The 15,160-nt window shown below is 37.5% G+C and overlaps 1 protein-coding gene across 2 annotated transcripts in view; it reads left to right on the top strand.

Annotated features, from left to right (window-relative positions):
* Positions 1-15,160, top strand: part of Ipo9 (importin 9) — a 47,692-nt gene that overhangs the window by 3,054 nt on the left and 29,478 nt on the right. Inside the window, exons 1-4 of one of the 2 annotated variants that reach the window (XM_047520409.1) lie at positions 1,708-1,813; positions 11,229-11,290; positions 11,505-11,591; positions 12,662-12,863. In XM_047520409.1, coding sequence (XP_047376365.1) covers positions 12,803-12,863 — 61 coding nt within the window. In that variant the 5' untranslated portion in view covers positions 1,708-1,813; positions 11,229-11,290; positions 11,505-11,591; positions 12,662-12,802. Of the gene's footprint in view, positions 1-1,707; positions 1,814-11,228; positions 11,291-11,504; positions 11,592-12,661; positions 12,864-15,160 lie in introns of those variants that run through there. The other variant, XM_047520408.1, reaches the window with a different exon arrangement.

The following is a 15,160-nucleotide window of genomic DNA, read 5'->3' as shown; positions in this document are numbered from 1 at the left end:
TAGCATGGACAAGGCTGTTTGTTCAATTCCCAGTACCACAAAAATTGTAAAAAGAGAGAAGAGAAAAAACAAAAAGACAAGCAGTGGCATATTGCTATAATCCCAGTTACTTAGGAGGCTCAAATGGAAGTATCGCAAGTTTAAGGCCAATCTGGGCAATTTAATGAGAACCTATCTCAAAATTAAAAATGGTGGGGATGTGATTCAGTGGTAGAGTGCCTCTGGGTTCAATCCTCAGTACCAAAAAAGAAAGAAAAAAAGAGAGGGACAGGATAGGGAAAGGGAAAGAGAAAAGAAGGAGAAAAGTACAGTTAAGAGGAATTAATGCGATTTGGCCAGATTGTACCATAGATAGAAAATGGAGTTGCTAGAACCCTGACTTATAGTTTACTTCCCTTTCATGGTCAGCCTTGGCCATCTCAAAATAAAAAATAAAGAGGACTGGAGATGTAGTTTAGTAGTAGAATGCCCCTGGGTTCAATCCCTGGTACCAAAAACAAACACGCGCGCACACACACACACACACACACACAGTAGTTTGCTTCATCATCAGCCTGGTGTCCTGGAATGATTTTTTTGAACCCGTGATTGCCATTTTTCTCTAGTCACTTGGATCTAGGGAAAACCCTGCAAACTTCTCTGAATAGTTAGTCTATTAAACAGGGTTAATTAGAGAATATGGTGCCAGTTATCACCTTGTTCAGATAGTACTCCCATTCAGAATTGAGAAAAATAGTACTTGAAAGTTTGGAAGTTCCTATACTATATGGTATTCAGTAAATAATTGTTACCTTTGCATCTTTCTTAGGAGGATTGAGATTTTGAGTTGAATCAGCAGAGTTTGTGGAAATTTAGTTCTGCCTAAATAGGGTAAAAATAAAAAGATTTTTGAAATGTTAGCATGTTCTTCAGATTCCATGTATTAATAGGGTCATATGAAGCATTTTATAAACATAGTAATTAAAAAGTCTGGAGAAGTTATGAACTACCAAAGGTCTCCTACTCTCAAATCTGAATAATGTTAACTTAGCTTCATCAACTTTTTTTTTTTTGGTCCAGTTTGTGGTAAGATCATGACTTGTGAGAAGGTAATTTCTTAATTTTTGACATATTTATGCTGTATTTTTTATATCTCAGAATGAAGTTCTTTTTTTTTTTTTTTTTCCTTCTACTTTCCTTTAAAAGCATCATTTAAGTATTGGAATGAATCGCTTTTATTACCTTTGATTCCCCATGTCAGCATAGCACAGACTTTCTAATATAACTAGACTTAGCTCCAGGTTATTTTCTCCTTTTAGTTATTTCTTTTTTGTCTATTAGAAAAGAAGACATTTTCCCCCATCAGTTGGCCTTCACTTGGTCTTTTCTTCTTCCCCCCCCCCCCCCCCCCCCCCCAGTGCTGGGAATTGAACCCAAGGCCTCATGATTGCTAGGCAAACACTCTACCACTGAGCTGTACCCCAGGCTTTTATCTTGTTCCCAGCAGATATGTCAGAAAGAATACCTTTTTTCTTTCCTTCTACCACCATTATGTTGAGCTGGAGAGGGGGAGGACAGGAAGTATCGCTCCCCGACTTCCTGGCATTCAGATGCTGCCCAGATTCTGTGTTGATTTCCCCATCTTAGATGCCTAGAGAGATGATCCCACTGGCTGGAAGTTTGCTTTCTGGTTCTCATGGGCACTTTTCTGGCTCTCTTGCAGTATAGCGTAAGCACTCTCCACCTGCGAAGGGCGCCCCTCAAGGATCCAGACGCACTCCTGGGCATGTGGCGGGCACTGAGCCGAGCAGAAGGCGGCCACGCTCGGAAAAAGGCCAGTGGTGGAGTTTTCATTTTCCTTTCAGCTGTGGTTTTGTGGAGCTTACCAACCCTCATGAGAAATAGGGGGCTTCTCCAGAACTCTGTTTGAAACTCAGTCCTCCAAAAATATCTGTTGACAGTTCTTCCTAATAGATGACTGTCAAGGCACTGCTAAGTCTTTGTCTCTCTAGCAGACCCTAAGACCAGTGTATTTCTTAACTGATCTTTATCCTCTGTGAATTTTTCCCTTTTAAGCCAAGGTTCAGATAGATAATGTTTTGCCAGGTGGGGTGAAAGGAAAGAAAGAGGAGCAAGGATAACTAGAGAGAAGAGGAAAACACTAAAAAACTAGAAAATGAATCTATTATAGAGAATGAGACTAGATAATGAAAGAGGGCAAAGGATTTCTTAGAAAGGAAGTCAGAGAATACCTTTTTGGTTTGGAATAAAAGGATAATTGAGAACCTAGAGTCAGGGTGAAAATCCAGAATAACCAAAATATACGTCTCTTTTTCAGCTTGGAAAAAGGAACTAGAGAAATTAAATTTCCTAATAAAAATAGCTTTAGAAAGCTAATTTCATATAGCCCTCTTGGCAGTGTTCCCCTTTGGTTTACCTTCATGGTGTGGATCTTAGTTTGATCTTAATTGATCCTTTCCAAGGAAAAAAAACCAAACAACTTATGTATATCTGTGTCTCTTGTATTTTCCTTGCTTTAATCACCTTAGAGTTCTGTTTTTTCTAAAGAAGTTATGTTAAAGACACTAATCAGTAAAACTAGAAATGCTTCAACACATATATAAACACACATACACAATAGTACTTTTTTTTCAGGTGTACTTAGTTTTATTTCTTCAAAAAATATTGTAGAGTCTCTGTTAAGTGAAAATATTTAAATATTAAATAGGTTTTTTATGACTTAACAGACATAAAACAACTGTGTTGATCAGATTTAAAACACAGCATAGAACTTCAGGATATTTTTCTGCTTTTTCCTCCTTTGAAGTACTTTGATAGTGGAGTTCACCAACAGCATACCACCGCTATCACTCCTTGAAAACAATTTTTCATTAGCTTTATATAAATTAAAACTTTATGAGTATGCCACTCTTCTGTGGTGACTGATGTCCCTGTATTTTTTTTCTGTTTTGAGTTGTGGGGGCAGGTACCAGGGATTGAACCCATGGGTGCTTTACCACTGAGCCATATCCCCAGCCCTTTTTTTATATTTTATTTAAAGACAGGGTCTCATTGAGTTGCCTAGGGCCTTGCTAAGTTACTGAGGCTGACTTTGAACTTGTGATCCTACTATCTTAGCCTCCCGAGCCCTTGGGATTACAGGCATATACTACTGTGCCCAGCTGTCCCTTTATTTCAATGGATATGTGATTTAGGCAGAATAAATTAAGTTAAATAATTTGTTTCCCCTCTTAAGCCCCCATATAGCTTAATGCAAATGAATTCTTTATCTTCGAATTTTGGGGGTTACTGTTTTTGAAACTCTAGAAACCTATAGAGAAGAAAATGTAGAAAATCGTGTGCGTGTGTGTGTGTGTGTGTGTGTGTGTGAGAGAGAGAGAGAGAGAGAGAGAGAGAGAGATACAAGGGATTAAACCCAGGGTCACTTTCACCACTAAACTATATCCCTAGCCCTTTTTCTTTTTATTTTAAGACAAGGTCTTGGTAAGTTGCTGAAGTCGACCTTGAACTTGTAATCCTCCTGTCTCAGCCTCCCAAATTGCTAGAGTTATAGGCATGTACCACTGCACCTGCTTTATTCTGTTCATTTTATTTTAAAATTTGATGATATTCTTCAAAGGTTTTTTCCCAGTCAGACTTTTGAGCAGATATTCATATTATTTGAACTTCCAAGCTTCTTTCTTATGTGGAGAAAATAAACTTCCAAGAAAAGTCATCTTAAACTACTTGTAGGTACAGACTCTTAGTTGACTTAGGCTTCTGGCCCCCACACCGGTCTTAATCTTCTGATGGTCTCTTATTCTCACATTCTTCACAGTCTCAAGAGATGTGTGAAGCAAGATGGTTAGTGAAATTTGGGTTGTGGTCTTGATAGCTACCAGACATGATTAATTTATGACTCCCAGCTCTGTGATCATCACTAGACTCCTACCTTCCCCTGGTAGCACTAAAACAGATTTATGTATTAGGATAGATTCAGTATTTGTGGATATCCGACATGAAAAAAATATATTCATTCAAAGTTTTTTTTCTGCAAAGAGTAGACCTGAAGGTATCTGGTTGTGACAGAGAGTTCCCAAGCAGTGATAGAACCTATGTGTAAAGTTTGCCTTGTCAGGCCTAGGGAGATAGCTCAGTTGGTGGAGTGCTTGCCCTGAAAGCACAAGGCCCTGGTTCAATCCCCAGCACCACAAAAAAAAGTTTGGCTGGTCTTCATGCTCTGACAGTTCCTCTGATTGGTGCCAATGTGGACTGATGGAAAATGTGTGGTTTCTTTTCCTTGAGCCTCAGCATTACCCTATAACTAGAAGAGTATCACTGCTTTCATTGGAAGGATAATTTTTCAAATGTGTTTAAACTTTATAATCTCAAGTTTCAACTTCTTCTCAAAAAGTCTAATTCCTCAGTATCTCTCATGCTGTTATAACCAAAGGTTTTCTTCATTTTCATCTCGTTTTAATTTGTCCCTATAGTGAGGATCCAAAAATTATGCCCTTGCCAACAACATTGAGAACCCACTGGAGGATGGGTATAAGGAGGATAGATATGGTCAAAGTACATTATAAGCATGTATGAAATTGTGATTAAACCTATTATTTTATACAATTCATATTCATTAATAATAATTTTTTTTAAAAACCTGCATCATTATTTAAATAGTATCTTTAAAAAATACTATCTGGCCAGGCACAGTGGCACATTCCTGTAATCCCAGCAACTCCAGAGGCTGAGACAGGAGGATCACAGATTCAAAGCCAGCCTCAGCAACGTAGCAAGACTCTGTCTCAAAATAAAAAATAAGACTAGGGATGAGGCTCAGTAGTTAAGTACCCCTGGGTTCAGTCCCTGGTAACAAAAACAAAACAAAACAAAACAAAAAAAACCTCTCCATCCCAAGTAGTTTATGAATAAGTGTGTAGTGTATAGATCATTCTGAAGGGAGTCACATAAAGCACATCAGAATTTGTTCACTTTTTACATGGGGTCTAAACCTGGGTGGACCCTGACATTCTAAGCAGGATTGAGGCCATGAAGTTAGTTAACATTCATTATCTTACTAAGTATCTGAGTTCAAAGGTAGTGTGAGTACATTTACTGTTTCTTTTTTATATGGACCTTACACATGCATTAAATGTTGTTTTGGTTTTTCATTAAACATGAACATTGGTATCTAAGAGGTCTTCCTAAATTATATGTAACTTATGACTCACCTGGGCTTTAGAGTGGAAAGTTAACTCTCATATCTTTGAATTGTAGCACTTATTTGCAGCTTCTGTTGTTGTACGTGGGTTTTATAGTCTTAACTAGAGTTCAAACTGGCCAAAATGAACTTAGGAATTAGAGTAGATTTCTGTGTCTATGGGGTAATTCTGCAGGTTTCAAATGCTTAGTAGTAATTTAATCATTTAATAAATGTTTTAGAACGTGGGGTTTTTCTTGAGGGGGGGTTGTTATGGTAATCTTAAAAAAAAAATACTCTTCCAGAATGAAATAATAGGTGCCATAAAAAGGTATCAAAAACTGCACCTTAAAATAAAGGCTTAGTAAGAATGAGTTAAAATCTGAGAATTCAGTAAAATAGCAGGACGTACAATACAAAAATTAATGACTTTCATCTATACAGATAATAAAAGTTTAGAGGACCTAACAGTTTTTTAAATGCCAAAACTATTTATGATTTTTTACTGAATACTGTGGGATAAAACTAATAGAAACAGTGTAAGAATCTATTAGAGGACACTTTTTCCCCCCTCTTTTGGGGATTGAACCCAGGGGTGCTTTGCCACTGAGACATGTACCTAATCCTTTTTATTTTTTATTTTATTTTAAATATATATATATATATATATATATATATATAGTTGTTGATGGACTTTTATTTATTTGTATATGGTATTGAGAATCGAAACCAGTGCCTCACACGTGCCAGGCAAGTGCTCTACCACTTAGCCACAAACCCATCCCCTTATTTTTTATTTTGAGTCAGGGGTCTCACTAAGTTGCTGAGATTGGCTTTGAACTTGCAGTCCTCCTGCCTCAGCCTCCTGAGTTGCTGGAATTACAGGCGTGTGCCTTCATGCTCAGCTTAGAGAATGCTTTTTAAACACTCAGGGACTTAAAATTAGATATGAACAAATGGAAAGACATAAGCTGTCATCAGATAGGACAGTTCAACATTTTGTATGAGCTAGATGATTTGATTTTAAAGTTCATTCACAGAAACAAGCATGGGCAGTTGTGGTGGTGCATACCTGTAAAACCACTGACACAGGACAATTAAAAGTTTAAGGTCTTCCTGGGCAACTTAGTGAGACCCTGTCTCAAAAGAAAAAAAGGGCCAGGGATTTAGCTCAGTGGTAGAGCACACCTGGACATGGAACAATAACTCTGAAAACAATGAAAAAGGGAAATTACAAGAAGGGACCAGTTCCATAAACATTTAAACATTATATAAAGTCTCTAATTAAAACAGTGTGATACTGGCACATGAATAGAATAATAAAACTTTAGGATAGAAAATCTAGAAATAGACACAGGTACCTATGAAAATTGAGTTTAAGTATCCCTAATCTGAAAACCTCAAATACTTCAAAATCTGAAACTTTTTGAGCAACAACATAATTCCACAAGTAGAAACTTCCACATCTGGCCTTATGTAATGGGTCACAGTCAAAATGCAGGTATCCTACTGGACGTGGTGGCATCTGTCTATAATCTTAGCTGCTCGGAAGACCAAGGCAGGAGGATCAAGAGTTTGAGGCCAACCTGGCAATGTAGTGATATCTTGTCTCAAAATAAAGAAAGAGAGGGGGGGAAAAAAGAGATACATTTATCTGCTTATTTGTGCAAAAGAAATACAGGAAAGGTAAATCAGAAACCAGTAACATACTTAAACAGAGTGGGTAAGGAAGGAGTGAAAAGAAGAAAGTAATGAGAAAAAGTTAATAGGAGTAAGGAAGGAGAGATGCTTCATGGAATATGCCCTTTTTTGGATACTGGAGATTGAACTTGGATACTTGACCACTGACCCACATCCCCACCCCTTTTTTGTATTTTATTTAGAGATAGGGTCTCACTGAGTTGCTTAGTGCCTCACCCTTGCTGAGACTGGCTTTGAACTTGCAATCCTCCTGCCTCATCCTCCCACTGTGCTGGGATTACAACACCACACCTGGCTTGGAATTTGCCTTTTTGACTGGCTTTGACTCTGAGAATCATAGTGATGTTCCACATTCACCCCCTGTCCGCCCTGCCAAAATCAAATAATTAGAATCAAATAATGCGGAGGAGAACCCAAAATGGAGATACAAGTAGTAACAGATGACTCTAACTGTATTACAAATTAATAATGTAACTATTAGGTGATGAGAAAGAAAAGAACTAGCCTGGATAACTTTGGAAAATAGCATTTGGCTTCTTACCAGCTAACATCAAAAAGTACTCTACACAGGTATTGTACTTCACTTAGTAGATCTGTTTTCCACAAGGGTATGAGTTAATACTTCTGGAATACTCTTTTTTCTAAGATTGAACAAATAAATAAATTATTTATTATAGATAAAAGCCAGGTTTGTTACTGTCAAAGAAGTTACAAGTAAGAAGGCAGGAAAAAATGGAATGAATAGAATGAACCTTGATGTGTTGAAGAAAGAGAGATATGTATGCATGCATACTGTATTTCCTAGCCATGTTCCCTGAAAGGATCTAGAAATAGTGACACACCAGCCCACTATGCATACCTAGTGTCCACATACTGGTTTCTAGATGTCGTTCTTCACTAAAAAGCACCAAGGCTACTTGGAGAAGTTGATCCCAGAGCATAGGCAGAGAAAATACAAGATAAGCCTATATCATCTTTATAATATCAGAAAGAAGGTGCTAGAAAAAGAATTGAGGCATGTAGAAGTACACAGAAACCAACCAGGAATTCTAATGGCCAAAATTTGGAACAATTTTGGCAACAAAATAGATGATAGAATTGAATTTAAATCCATAGAATTGATATTCATGAGCCCATATGGGTATAAATAAATGAATGAATGAATAAGGAGAGGGACAGCTCTTCCTTACAGAGGAATCCCAATTAATGAATGAAGATAATAGAACTGGAGGTATAGCTCATTGGTAGAGCGCTTACCTAATAATGCATGAGACCCTGAGTTCAGTCCCTAACAGAGAAAGGGAGGAAGGGAAGGATAAGAGAGAAGTACAAAATCACCACTACGCCAGGCAGGCTGGTGCACACTGTGTTCCCAGCAGGTCACTAGACTGAGGCAGGAGGATTACAGGGATCACAAGTTCAAAGTTAACCTTAGCACCTTAGTGGGACCCTGTTCGAAAATAAAAATTTTAAAAGGGCTGGGGATGTAGAACAGTGGTAGAGCACCTCTGGGTTTATTCCCTACTGCCCACCCCTCAAATCATCAACAAACAACACAGTAATTAATAACTGTTGAGGCAGCATCCACAGAGGGAACTAACATCAGTGGGTGAAAGTTCTGAAAAGAAATAGAATAATAGCATGATCTCAAAGTATCTCTCCTGAGATTTTATTTATCAGTTATAAAGTGAGAAACAGTACCTTTACAGTGGAGAAATGCAGCAGACACCACCTTGCCAAGTAGCAAAAGTGTACCAGTACTGTTGTACCAGTATTATAATTTATCGATATTATGTACTCCCTGATATGAAATGCTGAGAACAGCATCACTTTCTGATATTCAAAAAATATATAACCTTACTCTAAATATGAGGAACCATAATTGAGACAAATTCTACAAAGTAACTCATTGAAAGTAACAAGGAAGAGAATGAGGAACTCTCACACTCTGGAGGAAATTTAGGAGATATAGCAACCAAATACAAGGTGGGATCCTGAAATTTAAAAAAGGAAAATAAGGAAAGAAAGAACTGCTGAAGAATATATGAAATCTAGTTTAGTTAATAGTATTATACTCATATTAGTTTCCTAGATTTTAGTCATTGAGCCACAGGTGCAAAGGGACTTGTGGGTGGAGAATATCCATGAACTATCCATGAACTCTTATGTATTACTTTTTAGCTTTTTGTAAATCTAAAAATTATTTCAAAATAAAACTTTTTAAAATATGAACATAAATAACTGAGTAGTTTTAACCTGATTCCTTGATAAGATTTGAGCACAAGACTTTGTGTCTAATAACTTTCATTTTTGTTTGTTTGTTTTTATACTAAGAATTGAACCCAGGGGTGCTTTACCACTGAGCCACATCCCCAGCCCTTTTTATTTTTATTGAGAGACAGGGTTTGCATAAGTTGCTTAGGGCCTTGCTTAATTGCTGAGGCTGGTCTCAGACTTGGCGGTCCTCCTGCCTCAGCCTCCCAAATCACTGGGATTACAGGCCTGTGACACTGTGCCGAGCAAATAATTCTTTTTTGATGTTAAGCTTTTCTTTGGAATAAATGCCCTTTGGATGACTATTCCAGTAGAATCAGTTGTAGAATTTTACATAGAAAGTAACTTCAGTTACACATAGGAAAGCCAAACAATGTAGTAGTGATGGGCTATAAAAATAATAGCAACAAGATAACTTTTCTTCAAGTTTTTATTATGAGGCAGGTATTGTGCTAAACACTTTACATGCATGGGCATTCAATTCTCACAGGATTGCTTGATAGATGTATATAGAGAGAGATACCTTTTTGTGGAGGGGCAGTTACTAGGGATTAAACACAGGGGCATTTTACCACTAAGCTATACCCCTAGTCTTTTATTTTTATTTTGAGATAGGGTTTTGCTAAGTTGCTGAGGCTGGCTTCAAACTTAGAATCCTCTTACCTCCGCTTCCCAAATTACTGGGATTAATTACAGTGTGCACCACTGCACCAGCTAGATACCATTATTCTTAATTTGTGGATGAGCAAACTGAGTACAGACATGGCAGCTTCAAGACTTGAACCTAAACTTTCCCAAATCCAGAACTTATATTCTTAACTACACTCATCTATATTTCCCTCCAAATTGGAGGCAACTACAGGCTCCTTGCTCCCACTTGATGGCACCTATAGATAAGTATATCCAATCTAGCACAGTGCTGTCCAACAGAAATATAAGTCAAATGCGAAATTTTAAATTCTCTAGTAGCTTTATTAAAATAGATAAAAAGAAACAGACAATTCTTTATTCTGTGTTCATTTAACATGATGTATGTAAAGTACTATTTCAATGTATAGTCAATATAAAAATTATTAAGGTATTTTGCTTTTATTTTTATTCTGAGTTTGGAATCTAGTGTGTATTTTTACATTTACAGCCTTCTCAGTTCTCACCAGACACATTTCAGGTACTTAACCTTTATGACTGATGGCTACTATATTGGATAGTGCAGTCCTAGATTGTGAGATGTGGAAATTATGATGTGCTTTTTCTCTTACATTCTTCTTTCTCTTTTCATAAATAAATATTTGATAATTTGCTCTTTTGCAAGTATAAATTAGATCTATATTTTGATTTAGAGTAAAAGTTATTTATAGCTTCCCAGTATGCACTTCAAGATTACTATTTACATTGCTTATTGGAAACTTCATTTGCGGCAGTTGTATTTTTAGGACTAAACTGTTGATGGTTGATGCCAGGTTTTCTTAGACTTGATCGTGTATTTGGTAGAATATATCTGGACAACTCCTAAAATCTCACCTTGTAAGTTTTACTTGGGGTTAGAAAATCATAGTTTTCAATTAGTTATTATTTTCCTTAATGTAAGAGAAAGGTGTTGCTCTCTTGAAAGGGAAGATAACTGGAAGAGTCAGGCATGGTGGTACATACCCCATAACCCCAGCAACTCAGGAGGCCGAAGTAGGAGGATCACAAGTTCGAGGCCAGTCTCAGCATCATAGTGAGACCCTGTATCAAAATTTAAAAAGGGATTGAGGGCCGGAGTTGTGGCTCAATGGTGGAGCGCTCACCTAGCACATGTAAGGCCCTGGGTTCTATTCTCAGCACCACATATAAATAAGTAAAATAAAGATCCATTGACAACTAAAAAAAAAAAAATTAAAAACAAAACAAAAAAAAAGGGGGGATGTAGCCCAGTAGTAAAGGGCCCCTGGGTTTAGTCCCCAGGAATAGATAAAGTTTCTAACCTTGATACCAATAAGAAGAGATCTTATTGGTATCAAGGTTAGAGCTTGGTAAATTGTTGTAGCTTACTAGGATGTTCTTAGTCTTGAAATAAAATTTTCTCTTTCAGAATTTGGTGTTCACTTGGCAGAGCTGACTGTAGATCCCCAGGGGGCACTGGCAATCCGTCAGGTAAGTCGAAACTGGAATGATTTACAAGTAACATTCCTTTACTTGGTAATGAAACTTTCTTATGGGAAAGAGAAAGAATAAGGCCAATTTTTAAATAACCTATGATTTTGTATCAGATTCAGATATGATTCAAATGTATCAAGCCATGTATATGATTTTTATGTATGAAAAAAGTCTTTTTCTTTATACACTTCTTGGCTTATTCTCTTCACAGCTAGCATCAGTCATCTTGAAACAATATGTAGAGACTCACTGGTGTGCCCAATCAGAGAAGTTTAGGCCACCTGAAACTACAGAAAGGGTAAGAACAATTACTTGAGTAGTCTGTGGACAGAGCGTTGAGTGGCCATCATAAGAGAGGCTATCAACATTCTTTGACAACATGGAGCAATCAAAGACTAGGTAGAGGTCTGGGTTTATAGCTCAGTGATAGAGCACTTACCTAGCATGTGTGAAACACTGGGTTCAATCCTCAGCACTGCATATAATTAAATAAAATAAAGGTCCATTGACAACTAAAAAAATATTAAAAAAAAAAAAAGGTAGAAAAAGGGATTGTTGGCTGGCATTATGTACACACTACTATAGGTAAGAGAACTCAAGGGTTAGGCTGGCCTGTGTTCAAATACCAGTTCTGCCTTTTACAAGCTGAGATAATTGGAAACATACTTAACTACTAAGCCTCAATTTACCAATTTCATAGGACTTGAGAATTAAATAAAATAATGTTTCTGCTCTGTGTAGTGCTATGCAAATATTCTGTGCCCCCCAAAAGTATTGAGATACAAATTCTAGAGAAACACGAGCTGTTGGAATCTTCTGTAGTTATAGAAATGTTTTTCTATCTGTGATGTCCAATATAAGAGCTACTTAACTACTAAGCACTTAAAATATGGCTACTACCAGACATGGTGGCACAGGCCTATAATCCCAGCAACTGGAGAGGCTGAGGCAGGAGGATCACAAGTTTGAGGCCAGCCTGGGCAACTTAGTGAAACCCTGTGTCAAAAAAAAAAAGAAGGACTTGGGATGTATCTCAGTGATAAGAGCACCCCTGGGTTCAATCCCCAGCATCACCAATAAATAAGTAAATAAAATATGACTACTGGAAGTGAGAAACTGAGTTTTTTAGTTTTATTTAAATTTAATTGAAGTGACCACATGTAGCTAATGGCTACTAATAAAGGACACCATAAGTTTAGAAATCATAGATGAACTCTCTGAATGAATTATTTGTTGAGTTTATATGTAGGAGTTTTCTACAGATATGCAGGTTCTATATTGTTTTTCTAACATAGTTCCAAAATGGATTGGGCTCTGTTGGTCACTTACAACCTGATCTAATGGTAAGTGGACTTTCCTCCTCTACAGGCAAAAATTGTTATCCGGGAGCTATTGCCCAATGGGTTGAGAGAATCGATAAGCAAAGTGCGCTCCAGTGTGGCCTATGCAGTGTCAGCCATTGCCCACTGGGACTGGCCGGAAGCCTGGCCCCAACTCTTCAACCTGCTCATGGAGATGTTGGTGAGCGGAGACTTAAATGCCGTCCATGGAGCCATGCGTGTGCTTACAGGTACCACAAGCCTTTTCCTGGTATTGGTACTTGGGTTCCAAGTGACAGGAACACTTATAAGAAGCTGTGTGATAGAGTAGCCCAGATCAGCAGGATTTGCCACATATGCTGCTACTTCTTCTAGTTTTTTATGAGTACTATTCCTTTCCTAGTTTTTATTTCTACATCTACCCTCTAGCTCCATTGGCTCTTTCTAGGGAATTAAGTTGGCATAGTACAACTTCCACTCCAAACCTTACCACTTAAGGATGCAGGAGGCTGGGGGTGTAGCTCAGTAGTAGAACACATCTCTGGTATGCACAAGACCCTGAGTTTGAGCCACCCAAAAAAGGATACAGGAGTACCAGGGTGATTAAGCATTCAGATTTGAGGTTCATATTCTGGCTTCACCTTGACCTTGACCTTTCACATAGTTTCTTTGAACCTGAGACTCCTTAAATAAAATTTAAGAGACTAACAGTGTCTTTGTGAAGGAGCTTTTGGTAGTTCAAATGAACTAATTTTTGTAAATTGTTTAGCACAATAACCGATAGGTGGTAAGCACTTAGCAAGTTTTAGTCATTATGATCATCATCATTAACATATATTACTTTCCATTTAGCCAGTTGTATATTCTTCTGGAAAATGTCTCAATTGTATAGCTTCATTTTTATAGTGATAATGTGGAAAAGCATCAGATAACAGTGAACTCAAGGGCTTATGTTCCATTGCTTAGTGCAGCCAAGACAAAGTTAAAAATAGTCAAATAGGGCCAGGGATCTGGCTCAGTGATGTAAGTTCTTGCCTAGCATGTGTGAGACCTCAGATTGACATCTAGCACTGCCCCCCTCCCCGCAAAAAAAGAAGATATATCAAATGGGGTTTTCTTGTAGAAATTTAAGAAAGAAGCTTTTTTTTTTTTTAATATATCTATATAACCCTGACTGTCATTTAGCCAGCTTAGAGAGCATATAATCTTTAGTGTCTTTTCTTTTTCTTTGTTCTAAGAGGTTGATCTTCAGCTTTCACTCCAGGGAGATTTGGTGGATATCTCTTCTGATAAATCTGTCAGTCCCTCCCAGAACCTACTTTCATATATCCTTAGGTGTGGCCAAATTTTCTCAATCCTTTGCGAGTTCCGTCCTGCTTTCTGTTCCCTAAATGAATTCATTAGGAAATCTTTAAAGAAATTCTTATCACCATCTTGTACTGATCTTTTAGAAAGCATCCTTCCCCTGTTCTACAGGTTTGTGGAAATCCACCTATATCTTATCTGTTTCTCTGACATGCATGCTTACCTGAAATGTATTCTTACCTGATTGTAATTGCCAGATCCACCCTTTTAATCTCAGTTTAGCAAACTTCACATCTAAGCTGAATTATACTAATCCATGTGATATTAATGGTAGATGGTAGATAATATCAGTTCCGTCAAAGGCAAATCTTTGTATTTGTTTCAACATTCCCTCTTCTCATGCTCCAGCTGCCTTTTTTTCTTTCTTTCTTGAGAAGGGGAAGGGGACAGAAACTTGCCATGTTGTCCAGGCTGGCATCAAACTGATGATCCTCTTGCCTCAATGTCCACTGTCACCACTGACTGCCAGCTGCCTTTTTACACTACCTGTTATATTCTTATTGATTGCCTGTGACAAAGCTTTAGGTTTTAGCTCAGATACAGAACAAACTTACCAAAAAGATCAAAATATTCCTTTCTCAGATTTTTACTTCCCTTCTTATTTCCTATGCTGGTCTTATATGATTCATTATTCAGTTGATTTCCCATACTCCTCATGGAATTAGACTTTTAAAATTCTTTATTTGCATGATAGTACCAGATTATTGGTTAACAGATATATTTCCTATCATGGAAAGGAAGACTATTCCCTTCTAATTCTCCACCACAAATTTCAGTTTCTGACAAACCCAGAGAAAAAGGATGGTTTTACATTTATCCATATTGGAATGCTGAAGAGCCCTTATTGTACTTTACTAAGGAAATTACAATTCAGTGAGATCACTTTTCCGTCAGCCAAGGGAAAGAACTGGTAGGGAAATCTTCATCCTTTTGAAATAGAGTCATCAGATGTGTAATGGATTGCAGCCAATCTTCATTCCCAAGTAAATGCTCCAAATATTTTCAAAAGAGGGTAGATTGTATGAGTTCCAACAGCAGAAACTCAGGCATGAATGAAGATAGAATTATGGACAAGAACCCATTAGGAGAATGGGACTGATTCTCTCAGGGTGTTTGTTTTATTGGTACTTGGTACTATTTGGTTTTGTTTTTGTTTTTTTGAGGTGGGATCTTGCTGTGTTTC

This window comes from Sciurus carolinensis, chromosome 12 (genome assembly GCF_902686445.1).
Source record: "Sciurus carolinensis chromosome 12, mSciCar1.2, whole genome shotgun sequence".
NCBI lineage: Eukaryota > Metazoa > Chordata > Mammalia > Rodentia > Sciuridae > Sciurus > Sciurus carolinensis.
The sequence above is the reverse complement of the archived record's forward strand: the minus strand, read 5'-3'. Positions and strand labels throughout refer to the sequence as shown.